General features: G+C 43.9%; 2 protein-coding genes across 11 annotated transcripts in view; one reads left to right on the forward strand and one right to left on the reverse strand.

Annotated features, from left to right (window-relative positions):
• Positions 1–8,286, reverse strand: part of ATAD2 (ATPase family AAA domain containing 2) — a 33,679-nt gene extending 25,393 nt beyond the window's left edge. For 4 of the 9 annotated variants that reach the window (XM_052703966.1, XM_052703958.1, XM_052703959.1 and 1 more), the window contains exons 1-4: positions 7,909–8,286; positions 2,976–3,118; positions 2,122–2,171; positions 695–830 (exon numbers count right to left, since the gene is read on the reverse strand). In XM_052703966.1, coding sequence (XP_052559926.1) covers positions 695–830; positions 2,122–2,171; positions 2,976–3,118; positions 7,909–8,088 — 509 coding nt within the window. In that variant the 5' untranslated portion in view covers positions 8,089–8,286. Of the gene's footprint in view, positions 1–503; positions 641–694; positions 831–2,121; positions 2,172–2,975; positions 3,123–6,548; positions 7,211–7,901 lie in introns of those variants that run through there. The other 5 variants (XM_052703961.1, XM_052703960.1, XM_052703964.1 and 2 more) reach the window with 5 other exon arrangements.
• Positions 8,287–8,385: 99 nt separating this feature from the next.
• NTAQ1 (N-terminal glutamine amidase 1) lies at positions 8,386–19,453 on the forward strand. Of its 2 annotated transcripts, none has more exons than XM_052703995.1 (6): positions 8,386–8,527; positions 8,726–8,825; positions 9,288–9,338; positions 11,788–11,936; positions 12,358–12,482; positions 19,170–19,453. In XM_052703995.1, the coding sequence occupies exons 1-6, from the start codon at positions 8,451–8,453 to the stop codon at positions 19,301–19,303; spliced, it is 636 nt and encodes a 211-aa protein (XP_052559955.1). In that variant the 5' UTR covers positions 8,386–8,450; the 3' UTR covers positions 19,304–19,453. The 2 variants fall into 2 exon arrangements, with proteins under 2 accessions (XP_052559955.1, XP_052559953.1); XM_052703993.1 differs by lacking the exon at positions 19,170–19,453 and adding an exon at positions 18,053–19,162.
• The last annotated feature ends 530 nt before the right edge of the window (positions 19,454–19,983 follow it).

A 19,983-nucleotide genomic window follows, 5' to 3' on the forward strand; every position in this document is an offset into this window, starting at 1 on the left:
CACTGTTTGCAGATTTTCCCTCTTGCTGAGCACAATTTATAAAATGTATATGAATGCAGGAGGAAAGTAAGAATTCTGAAGATCATAGCAGGACCATTATAAAGAAATTCTGAGAGCATTACAACCACGCAGAGCAGTTTGAGTACTGTTAAAAACTACCAGTCATCTTGGCTTAACTGACACGAGCTGCTTTTTCCTCCTGTAACTATAATCTATGTTTCTTGTTTTTCCATAATTATATGTGCAGGAAAAATAATCCCTGCTGCTGTCACATTGTGTGAATCTTTTAGATAGCAGTACCAACTTGAGCTCCAGATCGAGAGAAAAGCCACAGCTAAAAATGCAGAGTTGCTACATTATTTCACTTTGGCTGTATCAAACTTTTCTTAGTATCTTACCTGAGAGTTAAGTATAAAAGTTTGCTAGAAATGAAGACATCTGATACTAAGAAAACTATTGAAAACAGTATGTTAAATCTAAGGAAAATTGCAATGTAAAGCTACCATTTTTGGTCAGAAGACAACACAGAAAGGCACAGAACCCACATGCAAAAGGCACTAAGAGCATGAAGATTCCTCATCCCATACCACTCTCTGTTGTCGAGAAAGACAAAGTCCATAGGCAGTACTGTGTCATGGCATGAAAGCCTGCTAATAAGGCTCATTTAGTAGGTCAGCAAGGAAAGAACACTTACTTTGTTATAAGTGCATCAAAGAGAATAGACTGATTTGTAGCAGTGTAACGGCTTCGTCGGACCTCCAAATCCCCATTTTCTTCATGGATTTGTTTGACAGCTTTTGCATCAGCTCTCATTTTCAGTGTCCTTGTGACTGAAATACAGTAAATATGTGAAATATTTTGAGACAGTAAAGATGCGATTCCCCTTCTTTCATAATTGTTCTTCTAAAATGTAAAAGCAAGCAAACAGAAAACCTGAAGTGGATTTTTTTCTTTAAATACAGATTTAGAAGTTTTTGTCATGAGCACAGCACTCTGCTTAGTGCTTGTTTGGAACACGAAGTCTACTTAAAAGGATGACCTGTACAAAAACTTCATTACTGAAACTTCCAGTAGAGAAAGCTACAAATATTTCTCCAAAGTGTTTTGCTCCATCCATCTAAAATGTATCTAAGTATCCAACAGCATTAAAAAAAAATTGTTAAAAAAAAAAAAAAGGCAAGCCTTTTCTTAGGATGCAAGTGTTTCATGATCCTGTGTAAGCATGGATCATTTTTGCTTTCTACATCATGACACAACAGCTTAAGAACTGTTATGTAATATAAATAAGAACTACTTCAAGATATACATCCAAATGCTGGAAAACTCCAGCTCCTGCTTTCTTTGAAAGCCTGCCTAGCATTTAACATAGTACATCCTTTTTCACAAGTTTGTTACTTGCACTGTCACTGAAACATTGACCAGAGGACACTGGGAAGGTAACAGCTACACCACAGTCTTAGTATGATGACAGCTACGCCTTGATCTTAGTTTCATAGTTAGCACTGACAAGTGTGGACCTGCTAATAACATACTTTTACAATCAGCACATGAACAACAGCATGTGAAATGCTCTGTTTCAGGCACTTGCTCTGCTTTAGCCAGTAGCTGGTAGGACACTGCACAGATCTCGCGGATTTTGCCAGGTGTCAGACAGTGATCTCTCTGCACCAAGTGCTGCTTTTTTCAGCTCTGCAGTTTGGTTCTAAGTCAAACCCATGAACGTCAGTGAAACCTTCCAACCATCAGTGGATTTGTGCATCTCCTGACCAAACTGCTCTTTAAATTAGATATTTTGTAATACTGTAGTAGTCCCACCTATTTGCCAGAACAATTGTCAATTATTTTGTGTCCTGCAGACTACAGAAACCCCATGCAAAAGAGAAACCTGAGGTAAGGATCAGATTCCTCAATGCTTAAGAACTAGCTGGAATTCATGCTGCATTCTATTAACTCCTTGAAAGCCCAGGAAGAATATCTTCCTATTTACATAAAGCCCATAGGAACTTCATTGTCTTTGAAACATATTAGTTTTGGCTGATGAGTTTCAAAAGTTCTGGGGACAAGTGAAACAGACAAAGTGAACAATTCAAATAAGAATCCTACTGAATTACAACTGCTTACCTTCCTTATATTCTTCTTTTTTCAGGTCAGATTTTGTCTTTGTCAATTGCCTACATTAAGAGAGAATAAAGTAGGGAGAAAAAAGTTACTGTATCAGCCCCATTAAGAATTGGGAACTTCACCACCTTTATAATCCAGTACACAAAGAAAAGCCTTTAATCTACATGCAGGATTCAGATCCCAAATCTGTCACGTAACATATGCTCACAGTTCTATACAAACATACACTTCCTAACATGCTGTAATGCTATAATGGGATAGAAAGTACAGCAGTAATATCAGGATGGCAAATTCTTTGGCTACAGCAAATGAGAACAAGCCCCAACGCAGCAACTGTGGACACAAACATGAAGGAAATAAAGCTGCCTACCTCTGGAAAGCCTCAGGTACAAAGGGATCTCCAGTGAGATATCCTTGCCTCCATTGCCAACCCTTCAATGAGGTGTGGGAAGGGGTGGATCCTGGTTCCACCCCTTCTGGTCACTCAGCTACACTGCACACAGCTGAGTCCCCCTGGGTTGGCCCTGCCTTCCCATCAGGAGCTCAATCACTGGTTCAGGCTGTGACTTAGCATTTCCACTACACGTGCTCATCTTGAAATCTCAAAATATCAACTATATCTCATGAACCAAAGTGGAAGAGAGACCTCCAAAAAGCTGGGAAAGGATGCATGGTTTTTGGACAAGCAGAAGACTTTCCTTCTGCCTCAAAGTACTGATAGTGATATTAACATACCCAGAGAGCTCTACAGATTCTCACCTGTAGACTTATCATTACAAGACTCACTAGGTGTGCTTTCCCTCTTGTTTTTCACTATACGCTGAACACAGATTAAGTGTATATAAATACAGTACCTTCCAAAGTGTGTCCTATTTACATTTTCACTCAATATTTCCATACTTGTCTCAAAGCTGGAATCTGAATGCACAGTGATGTTTTTTCTTATTGGTCTTAAACAGTGTCCATGGAAACATTCCATTTTGCCAGAGGAAAATCTCTATGAAAAGAAGGAAATAAGAATACGTTTATTGGAATCCTATTTATTCATCTGAGAAAGAAACTCTACCTCATGTACACAAGTTAATTCTTTAACCCTCTGTCTTGATAGTGGGGTGACCAATGGCAGGTAGACACTGAGCACAATAAAACAATTCAGAAAAATGAGTAGCTTTCACAGTTAAAGCTCTCCTCTGTCCATCAACTTCTTGTGGATAACGTAAGGTTAATATCTGCAGTAGAAAAAACAACATTCCAGCAAAGCCTTTTACAACAACATACTATTTGACAAAAAAAAACAAAAAACCAACAAACAACCCACATTTTCAATTTCAAAATTGGTTCTGAGAAACAGTCTAGCTTATAAAACACCGTATATCCTAAAATTAAAACCTATTTAGATTTTTTTCTCCTATCTCTGCTCCACTTCTGACTGCATTGCAACTCAGATTTCCCAAAGGGCTTCCCTCATCCACAGAAAAGCAAAGGGAGCCAAAACAACCAATTTGACACAGTAACCTCTTCCACGTTTATGTGTCTGAAAAGTCTCACACACCTTGCCAAGTACTTCCATTATGAGCTCTGTCCACCCACCGAAAAATAAGAACAATGCTCTCAAAGCTTAGAAGCCTTTTTATTGCCATTGACCTTCACACTGCTACCCCAGCAAGGATGATTGCCACGTTGATGCTGTGATGACCCTGAAAAGGGGCTCATCCTGTTTACAACATAGAGGTTCACTAAGAGTACGCCAAACTACGCTTCACATGAAGAAAGGAAGAAAACAGATAAGATTCTTCTGCTTCTCCACACCAACTTCACTATGAGCTATTTCAGTTAGCATTTGATCAAGACAGTGACAGGACAGTGGTCACTGGCTGAGAGCAGCATGGGGCTCACGGGATGCCAATAACCACAGCCTGTCCTACCTTCTCATTTAGCTCTAGTCCCCAGAGTGAAGAGTCCAAGAGGGATCCGGCCCAACCCCTGCTCAAGCAGAGCTATCCAGAGCAGGGTGCCAACAACCATGGTGGCTGATCTCCAAGGAGAGACCACAACCTCTCTGCCAGTGCTCAGGTACCCACACAGCACATAAGTACTGACTGGTGGTCAAGGGGAGCCTCCTATGTTTCACGGGCCTCTTGTCCCAGCATTGGACACCAATGGAAGATCCTTGCTTTGTTTTTACTGCACTGTCCATCCAGATATTTATATATGTTGATAAGATACCCCTGAGTCTCCTCCTGGCTGAGCAGGCCCAGCTCTCAATCTCTCCTCACAGCAGAGGTGCTCCAGTCCCATCACCTTGGTGGTCCTCCAGTGAACTACCTCCTGCTATTTCTTGTACTTGAGGACCCAAAAAAGGACTCCAGGTGTTCAGTGCATACTCTTCATGCATACATATACAAGTGCTAACAGTGACAGAAGGGGACATCTACCATTAATGCCCATGCAGCTTCAATGGCAGCAAGTGGAGCCTGGAGCACACCCACACTGCACACTGCGTACCTCAGCACACGCCAGCACCAACTACCATTCTGCATAGTTGGCAAGCAGGAGAAGAGTTTCAAAACAAGGTACTGCAGCAGCCACAACTGTGGACCAGATAATAGACACCAGGGTGTTTACAGCAACTGCTGTGCTGGGGGACAGCTGCTGGAGACCATAGATCTGGGCCTGCTACCAGAACCCTGGGTGTGCGTCAACTGGGAGAGCAGGTCAATTCAGGGTCAGTCACTGGCTTGTCTGGGGCCAGTGGCATGGTGCACCCACGTATGTGCAGAGGGGTCTGAGTACCAGCAGCTGGGCCAAGGCTGGGCACCTTTGAGGTTCACATCCAGCTGCTTGGGAGACCTGGGAGAAGCTACAGATGTATGTAGTGTACAAGAACAAATGCTGCAAGGATCTGTGTCGCACGTGGGCTCACCTCTTTGCTCAAAAATGGGTTTTCACCCTGATCAGCCAGAGGGAAAAGAAGCATGCTGCATGGACCATTTACAATCCTCCGAGTGCTGCGGTCTCTCTCTCTGCTGTTGCATGGCCAGTTACACGTGTTCATACAATGTCTATTTATACCTAACAGGAATATGTGTTTGGCTTCAGTTCTGGGCAAACAGTGCTGCAGCACCCTTGTATACAAGAATGCAGGGCAATTGCGTTCCACCACCCCAAACATACAGCACTTTCACAGGAGAATCAAAGTTTTAAGTACAAGGAGTTATTTCTAAATAACATCGCTTGTGAAATCTCCCTTCCAAAGACACAAAGTTTACTTAAGCTTAAGTATGCCAGTTGTAACTGCTGCATCGAGTATCTCTACATCGACCTAAAAGTAAACCTTACTCAGGAGGAAACTTAAAGGTTTCCAGCACCAGTTAAAAGACGACTGCAGCAATATGCCACACAATCTCTGGGCTGAATTCCAAATTCAAATGAGAACAAACGCTTAAAGAATGCCAATATTGATCATTAGGAAAAAGACAATGTAATGAATTGGGAAATCTTTCTGCACATACTTCTCTGTAACAACCTCAGTGGCAAACAGTTGTCCTATCCTTGATAAACTGTGCGGCCCTTCTGTCTTCATTTTTTCCTCAATTCAGAAGGATGCTGACAAAACACTAACAATGTACACTGCTAACTCTGACCATCCCCCCCCTCCCAGGACAGCACTGCAGTTCAATGCGGGACAGGAGCATGAGGTTAACTCCAGCAAGCTGCCAAAAGAGCAGAATTAGCTCATATCAGTTGCAAAAAGCTGAAAAAACACATCTGAGGAGTAAAGTAAGTAGAAAGAAGCAGATAAACCAGAACAAGGAGGAAACCGGATAAAGGAATTTTGAAAGTTACTTTCCTCATTCCATAGGAAGTGATCATCAACAACTGTTTCTCAAAAGTTAGCTGTATGACTCAAAGGAACTGACTGCACGCTGCAGTGCCATCAGAGCACACAGGTGTGTTTAGGCTGCTCACAAGGCTGTGAGCTCTGGTGCTGAGCACCCATGCAGATGACTCATAAAGAGTCTACAAAAGGGCAAGTTTTCACCTTGTCTAGACAAAAAGCAAACTGTGGAGCACATAGACCTCAAATACTGCTCACAGTACAGTAATCTTGCTCTGCCAGCGGAGTTTTACTAACATTGTAAACCTGTGGATATATGGCTTCCAGAGGAACACTAAACACTCATGGCCTCCCATGGGACTCCTTGGGCCTGAGAACTTTGGAGAAGATAAACCCAGCAGATTCCAGTTTACCTTAGACTTTCTGCTATACGCTCCTTAACCTGTATAAAGAAAGTAAACTGAATAACTTGGAGATAAATGGCTTGGTGATAGAACTGCAACAGCTGCTACCAAGACTTTGCACATTGAGCAGTTAGGGAAATGACATCAGGACTTCATCTTGGTTCCAACTGCATGTTCAGCCCTACCCTTTAGGGCACTCCTACAGGTCTCTGCAATCCAAGTGCTCCAGCCAACCCTCAGGGGTCCTTCAAAGAAAGAATGACTCTAAGCCTTGAGGCAAATTTCTGCTGAGGAGGAAAGAAGAAAAAAAAAAAAAAAAAAAGAAAAAAGAAAAAACCCACCACAAAACAAAGAAAAACATTACAACTGGTTCCATAATAATGATCTAACATTCACTGCAGTGATTCCGTTCACACTGAACTTCCCCATTGCCATTCCCACACTGACAACGTGCCAGATGTTTTCTTCTGCCTCACTTTACATGTGAGGGAGGGCAATACAACGGGCAGCCCAAGACCATGGAGGCTTCCACAGCCATGTCTTGTACACCGCAAAAGTGTGGATTTTTAAGCAGAGTCCATGTCTGCTTGTAAAGAAAAGACACCCCAAGAACTTCTTGGAATGGCCTGAAGTTGCACCAATGGAGGTTCAGGTAGGATATTAGGAGAAATTTCATCGCATAGTGGTGATGCCGTGGCACAGCTGCCCAGAGAGTTGGGATGGGATCACCATCCCTGGAGGTGCTCAAGAACCATGTGGATGTGGCACTGTGGACATGGTTGGCAGGCATGGTGGGATGGGTTAGTGTTTGGTGGATGATCCTTTCCCAGTTTTAGTGATTCTATGAGTCTTCACAGAATGGCCAGGGTTGGGGAGGGACCTCAAGGATGATGAATTTCCAACCCCCTTGCACATGCAGGGCCACCAGCCTCCCCATTTAATACTAGACCAGGCTGCCCAGGGTCCCATGCAGTCTGGCCTTGAACACCTCCGGGGACAGGGCATCCACAACCTCTCTGGGCAGCCTGTTCCAGCACCTCACCACTCTCTCTGTAAAGAACTTCCCCCTGACATCCAACCTAAATCTTCCCTCCCTCTTCCTAGCTCTACAGTCTTGAGAAGACAAATGGGTCCCGACGCCTAAAGGAGTTCTGAGACCACACAGCACCTCCACGGCAGCTCCACATCACCTCAGTGTTCACCAAACTCTGCTTTTCACGCTCTTGCCATCAGAACAGCGAGCGCTCTAGCTACAACCCTGACCACAACTACTCCAAAGAAAAGACATCTCTAAAATCTTTCTCAGAGCACTTTTTAAGTTTAAAAAAAAAAAAAAAAAAAAAAAAAAAAAAAAAGGCTCGCACGGGACAGGCAGAGCGGGCAAGGCGGAGGCAGAGCTCGCAGCGCGTCTTCTCGGCCCGCTCCCCCGCACCTCCGCTCGCAAAAGGAACACGAGCTCCAGCGCCGACACCGCCGCGCCGTGCTCCGCACCGCACCGCGCAGCTCCCGCCCCTCCTCCCAACCCCGGCGCTGCGCACCACTCACAGCCGATCTCCCCCTCCTCTCCATCCCTTTGGAGCCGGCGGCGGACGAGGAGCTCTGCGAGCGCGTCCAGGTGCGGCGGGAGCTGAGCGCGGTGGGCTGCAGGGAGATGAACTCGGAGCTGGAGTCCATGATGGCGAAGGGCGGCCCGCGGCGAGCGCCGCTGCTCCGCAAGACCACCATGGCGGCGGGATCCCTCCGCGGAGACGGCTTCCTGACACCTTACCCACCCCCTCGCCGCCCGAGAACGGCCTCGCCGCCGGCACGCCGCCGCTCCGCTCCCCGCGTTTTCGGAGGCTCGCTGGGCTCGCTCTGCCCGAGGCCTCTTTTTTCCTCCGGCCGCGAGTCCCAGCCCGCCTAGCGGAAGGACACGTGCGTCGCGCTGCGTCAATTTGAGTTTCGGCGCGGAAACGCCGCCGCGCGCCACTCGGGCGCCACGGGATTGGCTAAACGACGCGCTCCGCTAGCAGGGGGGCGTGGCTGCCAGCAGGGGGGGCGTGGCTGCCAGCAGGGGGCGGGCGCTGCGCCGCCGGGTGGGCCCGGCCATGGAGCGGCCGTCTCCGTCTTCGTACTCTGCGGCAGTGCCTCCCCGAGCTGCCTGTGTCTACACCAGCTGCTATTGGTAAGGGGAGAGCCGGGAAAGGCCCCGAGGACGGGAGGTGATCGCAGTATGGCGGCGGGCGTAGCACGGTGTGGGCCCTGAGGCAACGCTGGTGTGCGGCGGTGGGGCCGCGTAAGGTGGGGAGCCGCCCACAGAGGAATTGAGTCTGTTGGGAATGTGGGACGGAGGAGTAAAAATCCCGCCCTTGGTGTTTTACAGCGAAGAGAACGTGTGGAAGCTCTGCGAGTACATCAGGAGCCAGGATCGCTACCCTCTGGAAGAGTTCTATGCTGTTTTCATATCCAACGATAGGAGGATGGTGAGCGGTCGCGGTCTGAATGCGGCGGAGGCCGTGAACCCCGCCTGGGTGCTCCCCCGCACCCTTACACCGCAGCCTTGAAGCCACTGCCCAGCGCAGTGGAGATGTGACCCCTGGCATTCCAACCCCTGGCTGCCCTGGGGGGACGTGGCCCTACGGCCCTTCAGAATCCAGGATCAGGTGTGTTCAGACCTCCCACTGTGAGATGTGGTTGTCTGATGTGCTTGGGCTAAAAGGGAGAAGCGTGGTGTCCCTGTAGGTGGTGGGGAAACCCTGCCTTGTCACCTGGAAGTTGAGAGGAGTGATGAGATAGTATGGTTCATAATAGTATCCGATGCTCCTAAGAGATAGGAGCTAGCAAAACTGTTCTGCCTGCAGCAGTGAGAGAAGGCAATGCAGTGGATCGTTGAGATTCATCTGTACGGAGCTGCAGTGTTTCATTTCAAATCACTTAACTTTCAGATTCCACTCTGGAAACAGAAGTCAGGGCACGGAGATGAACCTGTTGTCTGGGTAAGGCCTTTTGTTTTCTTTATTTTTTTTGGTATTTGATAGCATGTTTGATAATTGACGTTTGCACAACCATATGTGGACAGTGTTGTCCACATTTCCTGTAACATCTGTGTATCAGTAAAATACTTTTTCAGTGTGCAGACAGATGACTACTGGCACAGCTTGCCCAGAGGCTGTGGAGTCTCCTCCTTAGAGATCTCCAAAAGTCTCTTGGATGTGGACCTGTGCATCCTGCTCTGGGTGTCCCTGCTGGAGCAGGGGTTGTGGCACATGGACACTGAGGTCCCTGCAGCTTCAGACATTCCATAGTTCTGCATCAGCGTTTATTATTTTTCTGCAGCAGATTCATTAAGAGCCAAAGTCCAATGTTCCTTTTTATTGCTCATAGGAAAATAACAGTGAGACAGAAATCTTCAAATGACTGACCTTAACTTTGGTAAGAGTGTATAACAAATCTGTGAAAATTACCATCTGGATTTGTTGGGGCCACCAGCTCTGTAGAATCTGTAGTAGAAGTCTGTATTTGTAAGTAAAAGATGGATGTAAATACCTACATAGGGTTGATATAGGATTGAAAAATGTAAGCATTACATGTCTTCAAGATTCGGCATTTAAACTGCCCTTAAGTGGTGTCTTTGGAGTGTAGTTTGATTGTGAATGCAGTTCAGCCTCTTTGGAATCTCTTTTACCTATGCAACATTACAGAACATTCCACTAAAAAATCCTCTCTGTTTTGTGTGGCTGTGTTTCTGAAATTTAGCAAAAGATATCTGCAAGCTTCCTAACTGCCATTGCAGAATCATTAATTCTCTCCGAAAATATTTCTGATATTTCAGTGGACTGTGGCATTTCACAGATTGGCCTGGGTGGGAAGGGACCTCAAGGATCATCAAGTTCCAACCCCCCTGCCGCAGGCAGGGCCACCAGCATCCATGGTTAATGCTAGACCAGGCTGCCTCATGCTACCTGGCCTTGAACACCTCCAGGGACGGGGCATCCACAACCTCTCTGGGCAGCCTGTTCCAGCACCTCACCACTCTCTCTGTAAAGAACTTCCCCCTGACATCCAACCTAAATCTTCCCTCCTTCGACTTCAAACCATTTCCCCTTGTCCTGCAGTTATCTACCCTTTCAAAGAGTTGATTCCCCTCCTGTTTATAGGCTCCCTTTAGGTACTAGAAGGCTCCTTGATTTGCTGTCTTCCTCAAGGAGGACTCAGAGCCTGTGCACTTTTGGCCATATCCTTTTGGTCACTGATGGCAATAATGATGAAACCAGAAAAACAGAGAATTTTGTCTTCAGAGCAGATGTATTTTCATTCCATCCTTTAGCAGTTCAAATTTGATTGTTGATACTGCACAGCTATAAAATAATAATGACCAAAAAATATCTGCAGAAAGTCTGCAAATACCTTCCATAGTCTTGCAGTAGCGATATTTCCATAAGTACACATAATCACAACCCTAGCTTTGAGCAAATTTGCTTGTGTTGAATATGAGCCCTAGGTAGCTGAGAGTTGATGGGTTTAGTCTCAGACTTGTGTAACTCCTCCATATTGCTGAGTGGATGTCTCTCTCAACACAGGTTGAGATGAACCCTAGAAGAATAAATTCCCCAGTACTTACTAAAAAGGGATTCGCATGGGACTTTAAACGTAGAAAGAGTGAAGCTTTCTGGCTACAGAAATCTTAGATCTTACACAGCCCATGTTATGCAGGGAAGAAATAGTTGGCACTAGCATTTGCTTATAAAAGCTTGTCTTTTAAAAAGGAGGGTTGATCGCTGAACCGGGCAGCAGCCCAAATCAGCCTGAGCTCAGATGGAGTTTTTGTAAAGCTTGTAGTTCATTTCTTCATGTACTTTGTAACAGACTTTTCTAAATGTTGTTTTTGTGTACAGTTGCATAGGTAAATTGGTCTGTGAAAATAGCTTGCCCGAGATCTTATTCATTCATTTCTCAGTCTTCTTTGCTTAGGGTTGTGCTCGAGTGTCAAAAGACAGAGCTTCAAACTTTTTGTGAGCGGATGTAGTGTTCTCTGTAGTAAACTGCCAACTACCTTCAGTTTAGCTTTGGAAAGCTGCAGTGTAATGAACAAGGTAAATAACTCCAGTTTCTCTAAGCCTCCGCCATGCCTGTGTTACTTATGTGTTAAGGAATAAAATAGCTGGTATAAGGAATAGTTTAGCTTTGGTTTGGCTGTCCAGGCTTAAATCAAAGGAGACCGTAAAGAAATGGGAAGAATACCAAGGTTTACTGAAGAGTAACAAGGGTGAGGTGCCATTAGGAATCCTCTCTTCTGGTGGCAGAGATGTCTGGGCCTAAATTTCAAGGACAGAAATGATGTAAAGGAAAGGAGCTGTAGCTTCTGCTTTTAGGAGAATTTTTTTTTTCCTCTCTCTTTCAGTTTCTGATAAACAGCTGTTTAAACGATGAAATTCTTCTCCTCAGGACTACCATGTTATCCTACTTCATGTTCCGGGTGGAGAGCAGAACTTCATTTATGACCTTGACACTGTGTTGCCATTTCCGTGTCCTTTTGAGATGTACAGCGCGGAGGCCTTTAGGCCGGATGACAGCCTTCATCCAGAGTTTCACAGGTGCTGACAAAAAAAATGAAGACCACGGATGGTATTTCCTGGAGACTTAAGTTGAAGTTCTGTCTGTGGATAGACAGTGACAGAAGTTTCTGCTATATTTCAGGAAGCTAAATGCACTGCGTTATGTCTCTAAAGCTCTTTACCTAGAGGTTGCCATCTTTTAGTTATCGAAAGCCCTTCTCTTCCCTGCTCTAGTTTCTTGGGAGCTAGTTTGCTGCTTGGCACAGTGTTTAAGTAAATTAATGCTATTCAAGAGGAAGAAGAGCTCTTGTTCAGAATGCCTAATTAATAACTATGACAAACAAATATGTGACAGTGGTATTACATGCACACATCATTTGATACAATTTTTCACCATCTGAATATTTATTATTTATTTATTTGATGCATTTATTTGATGTTTTTCATTATTATTGTTTAGGAAGATCAGAATGATTCGAGCAGATTTGTACTTGAAGACATTTGCTTCAGACAGATCTCATATGAAGGATGCAAATGGGAAATGGCAGAAACCTCCTCCTTCATACCCTTGCATTGAAACTGCTGGTAAGATGACAGAGTTGTGAAGCATTTGTCTTTTCTGAACACACGAAGTCTAGCGTGCCTCCTGGCAGTTACCATTGTCAAATGTTAATTACTCAGTTCTCATAAACTGAGCAGAGAAGAGTGGTTTTGTGCTATCATTACAATGGGGAGATGAAAGAAAGGCCCACCTAACATGTTTGAAGTTTCTCTACCAGATGAATAGACCTAAGGATGCTTCTGGGGCAAACGGGCAAGTCAGCCAATTTTTCCCCAGGCACTGAGTGTTAGTTTAGATAGTAGCCTGTGGTCCAAGCACAGAAATAAAGAGTTGCCATCTCTTCTATTCTATATGGATTCTTAAGCCATACTTTCCACACAGCATGTCAGCTTACACTAAACACGTTTGCCAGACTGGCTTTATATTTTCGTTCCTTTTGTTCCCAGATGGAGAAAAGCATAAAGTTTAGTTTTGCCATTGTTGTGTGTGTTTGGTTTTGCTCTTTCTGCTTTTTAAATAATACAATGCTATATATTAGAGAAGGTAGGGTCAAAGAAATACATTTTATATTTAAGGGTAAGTTTATTATGGTTTTAAGTTGCAGGGAACTTAATTCACAGTCTTTGCAATTGGCTTCTAAGAAAATTTTGTGTTTCAAACTAAATATAAATGAGTTATGAATGGGCATGAGAGCACAGATACCATTTAATGGAGCTTTAGGTGTTTTTGGACATTCCAAGTTATAAAGTATCTCAAACCCTGTCCTAGTCCTTCTTTTCAGTAAAATGATATGTAGAGATGAGAGAGGAAGCAGAGAATGCCTAACCTAGCCTGCAGTGCATGCTTCACTGCTAGCTGAAGCCTCTTAAGTGCTGAGGGTATTTTGCCTGTGGAAACCTTATTGTGATAGTTGAGCATTAATGAAGGTGTGATGAGTGTTGACCAGGCCAGACTGGGAAGAGATAAAAGCTCCTACTCAGGTTAAAACATTACTGCACTAAGTACAGTTGTACAATGATCCAAGCAGTTGTAGATATACCTCCAGCTGCAATGAATGATTCCGTAGCTACAAACCCTGTAACTCTCCTCTTGACTGCATGGCTGAGCTTTGCTTTTCTGATGAACAACAGCCAGGTGGTATCAGCCAACCTCCAGATTGTCTCTGTGATATTGGTAGAAACTTAAAGGTATATGGATCTTCATTCCTTCCATTCTTCATTCCTTAGTCTGTACCTTACTGCACCAGAAGGAACATTCACAAGTCATCCAGTCGGGCTCCTGCTCTAAGCAGGTGTAATGAGATCAGAAGTCTTTAGGGCTCTCTAGTCTAGTCTTGAGCAATGCCAGGGACAGAGTCAGCATCTCTCTAGGCACAATGTTCTAGTATTTGACCAGTCATGGAAAAATAATACATGTATATTTTTCCTAGTATATAATTGGAATTTCCCATATTCCCTGGTGAGTTGTGTTGCCAGACTCCTCCAAGAAGGCTCTGGGTCCGTCCTCTAATCCATTACCTGTACAGCAGTATGCTCCCTCCTTCGTCTTTTCTCTTGAAAGCTGATCAGGTCTTGTTCTCTCAGCCTTTCCTCAGATGCTGTGTTCTCCAGGTCTCAACAAACTTGACCAGAAGTCAGTGAGGAGTTTAGGTCTAACAACTGTAGAGCAAGCATGTGCCTAACCTGTAGTGAAATCCTAGCCTTGTGCTTCAGTGATGCAGTTCTGTAGAACAACATGAAGGTTTAGAAAACATTACTGCCAACATGGGGAACTGGTAATTTCTTCCTCTAGAGACTGATAAAGAAATAATTTCTCAGCATAGTTTTATCAGGCATAAAGTACCTTTTTTTAATCTTGTTTGAAAACTGTGTGGCTGACCTTTTGTTACCAGAAAAGAGCCTGAAGTATTAATGTTGACATCCATGCCAAATTCCATTGCGGATAATTGTTTTCTCCCCACCATTTCACTTAGAGTACTCTGCTTTCCACGTTAATTTATGACTGTAGATTAAATTGCTCATATTTCATGTTAGGAATGACTTCAATTTAATGGCTGACAGAATTGGCTGCATATATTGTTTTAGTGTCAGTTTATTTGTGAAGCATATCTAGATCAGAGCATTATATTTTTATTTGTTATTGTGTGGCTGTCATTTAGAGAAGCTGCACTCGTAAGCCCTTGAGAAGATGATTACGAAGGCATGCAGGGTTTCTATAGTGCTTCTGTTTGAACGTGTCTTTGATGTTGAACAAGGGCTTTTTTAAAAGAAATTAAGGATTATTTTAAAAACAAAAAACAACCAAGCCCACAAAAACACACACAAAAAAATAAAAAAGCAACCCAGACTCTCATCACGTCTCATCACATGCTAATGCAATTTGCTTTTGCAGCTGGCTCTGCCCTACTTGTTTGCAGAGCTAGGCCTGTGTGTGTCCTTTTGACAGTGTCTGGCCTCTGCTGTGAGTGCCAGGTGAAACTGGCAAACCCAACTGGTGAGCTGCACACACAGTGCTTTCTCACCCAGCTTTATGCTCCAAGCAGTTCTGCTGGAATCCTCATGTTTGAGCTGTAGCAGACTGCTCTGCCCTGTCCCACCTGAATGCCAGTGGCTTCCTGCTGGAAGAAGACAGAAGAGCCTGGTATTTCTTCTTTTTTCTTTTTTTGAACAAGATATAATAACTTAAGGCACAGATCAATCATTCTTGGGCTCTCTAACCCAGCCTGGTGTTCTCTCTTGCATCTTCCCTCTGCAAATTAATGAGGTTTGGTTCTTGCTTACCTGATGAGATCAGCGCTCCTTACTGCAAGCCCGTGTAAAACACAGCTTGCAGTGTGTTTCACAATTACTCAGAACAGATGGTTTTGCAGCTTGTGTACAACTGTTAACATCACTCTTAACACTGAAAAGCCTTGTTTGAATTTCAGTTCTCCCCAAGTGTATGGTAGCACATGTGAGGATTGATTTCTAAAGGCTTTTTTTCCTTTTTAGTTTTGAAGGTAATTTAAGTAGGACGGTTGAGAAATTCTGGAATTGCTTTGTTACTTATCTGTGCAACAGGCAGACACCAGGCAAAAGTCTGCCATTTCTGCCTTATTTGCACTACCAGGTAGTGGTAGAATCCTTACTACAAGCCAGAAGGGCCGGGGGAGAAAAAAGAAGAAAAGAAAAAAAGACCAGTATGAACGTAAGAAGCTCATGTGCACAATAACCTTTAGTTCCTCTCATTTGGGATTAGAAAGAAAGACATCGAGGCCTTGGAGCGTGTCCACAGAAGGGCAAGGAAGCTGGTGAGGGGTCTGGAGCACAAATCTTACAAGCAATGGCTGAGGGAGCTGGAATTGTTCAGTCATAGAAGAGAAGGCTCAGAGGACACCTTATTGCTCTCTACAACTGCTTAAAAGGAGGTTGTGGTGAAGTGGGGGGTCGGCCTCTTCTCTTAGGTAACAGCGACAGGATGAGAGGTAATGGCCTCAAGTTGTGCTGGGGAGGTTCAGGTTGGATATTAGGAAAAAATTCTCCTTAAGAGTGGTCAGGGGCTGGCACAGGCTGCCCAGGAGATTGGTGGAGCCAGTGTCTCTGGAGGTGTTCAAGAAATGTTCAGATGTTGTACTGAGGGATGTGGTTTAAAGGGGAACTATTGGTGGTAGGTGATCGGTTGGACTGGATGATCCTGGAGATCTTTTCCAGCCTTGGTGACTCTAATTCTATTCTGTGAAAACTTGGATCTGTCAAGCTAGGCTCCTACTTCATGAGCTTTTTGCACAAGTAAAGAATCGAGTAGGATAGTCAGTAAATGTACAACTAAGAACAGAAATTTTGTAGTAGTGGGGTGGCTTCCTGAAGTTACACAGCTTCCTGTGAACCAGGGAGGCTTTGGTTCAGTCTTGCTCGCCTGCTCATGCAGAGCAAGTCCCACATCTGCGAGCCAAGCCAAGGCTGCAGCACCGCTTTCTGCCTCCCGTCGGCAGAAGCCACAAGTGTATCCTGGCTAACTGATAGTAAACAGGCCATGTCTTTTTTTTTTTGGGGGGGGGGAACACTGTCAAGTTTCATTAAAAAAAAAACAAAACAAAAACCAACAAAAACCTGTGCAAGAATCCCAGGATGCATCAGTTAGATCTTATTGACTGTGAACAAAGTTGTTTTGGTCAAAAAGGAACTGCTAACTTTGTTCATGCACAAATGCAAACTAGCATGATGCATAGGCATCTGAGGAGGACTGACCGTAATATAAACCTCAAAAATACGTATTTTAAAAAGCTGTGCTGCTCTTGACTTCGTGTAAATCTTACATAAAACATGCAGCTCCTTGCTTCTGTGGAGGAATCCTCTTGGTTTGTCAGCTCTTGCACCCAGATGTCCCATTTGTAAATTCTGTTGTGTATTGTTCTTTTATCTGCCTCAGGAAAAGGGCTTTCTGTTGTTCTCATGTGTTTTTTTGCTGGGCTGCTTCCAAAAACTGTAAGGGCTAACATAACATGCATGGCATTTGGAGATGACATATGAGTAGTAAGAATAGGGGGACCTTTATCTCCTGAAATGAATAAAACATGAGAGGAGCCTGTTTTCCAATGGATAGTTGTCATATTGCTTCAGTGCCACCTGCTGGTTGGTTCTGAGACCATCCGTTGCTGACAGGAGGGTTCTTGTTTGCTGGTTAAAGCAGCTCTTCCTTTTATTAAACTTCAGTGACAGACTGTTTTGCTCTGCCACAGTCCTCCTGAATGCAAGAGAATATTTCACTTCCTACAGATGTTGTGACAGCCACTTTCAAGCTACTAACAGCAGCAGCTGTGTTTGTAACTAGTGGAACAATCCCCTTTGGGCTTCTTTACTATTCTCAGAACGTTATCACAAAATTATTATTCTACCAAGTAGACATAAAACAGGGAATTACTTATCCTTCAAATCTTAAACCATATGAGTAATCAAATTCATTTTAAAATAAAAGCATCTGGAAAGAAAAGACAAGCTGGGAATTGGAAAATAAGCTTAGCAGTTTACCCGCGAGCAAGAGCTGTTATCCTCTGCTAATTGTTCTTGAGCTACAACAGCAAATTGCTGGGCTTGTGCTAGTTTAAATCATCACATAATTAGGCAGGAAGTTGCCATCTTCTATTCTTTAGAAGCAGGACCATGCTTGGCTGGATGTGAGGATTTTTAATGTGCAAAGCCCAAAAAGACTTTAAACAAGAAAAAGGTGGATTTAGGAGCCAGACCTTACAATTGGTGAGAGCTTGGCCAATGTGAGTTGCAAAACCATTGTGGTGTAGATGTGGTACAAAGAAGAGAGCTGGGTGATGGCTGGCACGGCTGAGCTTGGGCTTCCCAAACATCTTCTCTTCCTCCCTTGTGCCTTATAATGGTAAGCCTAGTTACATGAGGTTTTTGCAGCTGAAGCAGGTTACATCCTAGGATTTTCTATGCATTCGTTAGAGCCTTTTCTGGTTTGGTTCTTAATCCTGAAGTGTGTGCATGAATCATCCTTGTTAAAATAAATACTTAAATGTGATAGAAAAGCTGTAACAATAATTCCATGTGCACTCCACTCTGTTCTTTAAACTCAATCTCTTTAGTATGTATTTTAAAAGGTTATTTTCACAGCCTGTCAATGAGAACATACAGTAACAAGCCCACAGATAGGAAATCTCTGATCAGTATGGTTCTGAGTCAGCACAGGATGGTTGTTGTATCAGACCAGCTCTGGAAAAAGGATATACGAGGCATCTAAACCCAAACTGCAGATCAGCACATTTCACTGAGCACTCTGGGATCTGCAACTGGGACAGAATGGTTTCTACCTTTCCTACTGAGGTCAGGTGAGATAAAATTCCAAGCAAAAAGCAGTCGTGGTTACTCTTCTCTCAGAAACATGTCAGAAACCCTTTTGACCTCCTTCAGTGGTTCAGGAATTAAAAATAAGTAAAATACAAAGTGTTTGGCCCCAGCCAGCCTGAACATCCCTCTTGACTACAGGTGGGTCTCTGTCAGATATTTCATCCTGTCTGCATGGCACGGCCTTGCAGCAAGCAGGAAGCTCAGGGCTGGAAGGAACACAAACAAATGAAAGAGCCTGAGAAGTAACAGATTCTGGGTTTGCCAAAGGTCTGTTCACTTCTGAAACACATAAGGCATCTCTGGATCCTGACTGCTGCTGTGACCCAATTCCTTCGTTGCAAAGGGTCCCTGATTCAGATGAGTTTGGATCAGGACACTGTGGGGAAATACCCCCTCTGCCTTTGAGTAGTTGGGATTTTATGAATGCAGAGATCAGTAGGTGCCTGTTGCATTGCAGTTGCCTGCTTTAGTTGTTATTTGTGCAGCGGTGCTCTGACACCCTTTCTAGGCTGCTGTTACAGGGAAAAATCTTTGTCATGCATGCTGTTCTATGACTAATGATGCTGATCAGGTGATGCCATTATTGATTATTGCTGCAGACAGAGGGAGGGGTCAGGGACAAATCAGAGAATCACTGAATTGTAGGGGTTGGAAGTCCTGTTGAGACCATGTTACAGATGCTGGGTACAGACGTTCTTGTAGTACTGCACAACTTGCAGAATGTTGCTGTACTGCTGCTCAGCAGATGTGCTCTGAACTCTGCCCTTTTAAACTCAGCTTTCAATGTTTTGTTTCATGAGATTTTCATTACAGCTGCTACTGAAGCTGAATCAGGAACTTCATGCTTTTACTCTTCTGCTTCTCTTTTAGATTCCAAGATGAACTTAGATGATTTCATCAATATGAATCCCAAAGTGGGATGGGGCTCAGTGTTCCCCTTAGTGGACTTTGTGTATCGATTTGGCAGACAGACTGATTGCAGCCCTTCCTTGAAAGGACAATGAAGTAAACAAAGAAGGTGTCTCTGCTTTAATTTTGAGTCGGTTTGTTTTGTTCTGCTGGCCTCACAGTATATTTATGAACTGTTTATATTTCTTTATATGGAATAAGTATTTGGGGAAATCAAATAAAGCCTTTTGTTTTGTAAGAATGAACTTGTTTGTTTTTTAATACATCAAATCAGATGTAGACATCACATTATAAACATATTGCTTTTTCACCTACTTTGCCCAAATTGAAAAGAGTCTTTAAACACTGTGAAAAAAAAAAAAACAACAAAACTTTTGGAAAAGTATGCATGAACTACTGAACAGTGTAGCTCAGCATGCTGAATGTTGCCACGCTTCAGAAGTGAGGATCAGTACATTCATTATTTCTGTCACTTACATAAATTGACCTGGTGCATCTCAATTTAGTCACTACATCCATAAAGGGAACTTCCAAGCACTGTGTAAATCCAGATAAGTTGATGCTTCTGTGCTGTACGAGAGGAGAATTAACTGCCTGACATTTCAGTTAAATTCACCTAATGCTAAGGGGTGCTGGAAGAGGCACTTGCTTTTCCTTCTTCCATTGGCCACACGTTCTTGCCTATCTCCACATGCTTGCACTTGGCATTTGTCTGGCCCCAAGGTAATCTGGGCTAGGAAGCTAAACTAACAGAAGGAAGAAAAGGTTTTTTTCT

Source organism: Tympanuchus pallidicinctus, unplaced genomic scaffold (assembly GCF_026119805.1).
Source record: "Tympanuchus pallidicinctus isolate F22 unplaced genomic scaffold, pur_lepc_1.0 scaffold5, whole genome shotgun sequence".
NCBI lineage: Eukaryota > Metazoa > Chordata > Aves > Galliformes > Phasianidae > Tympanuchus > Tympanuchus pallidicinctus.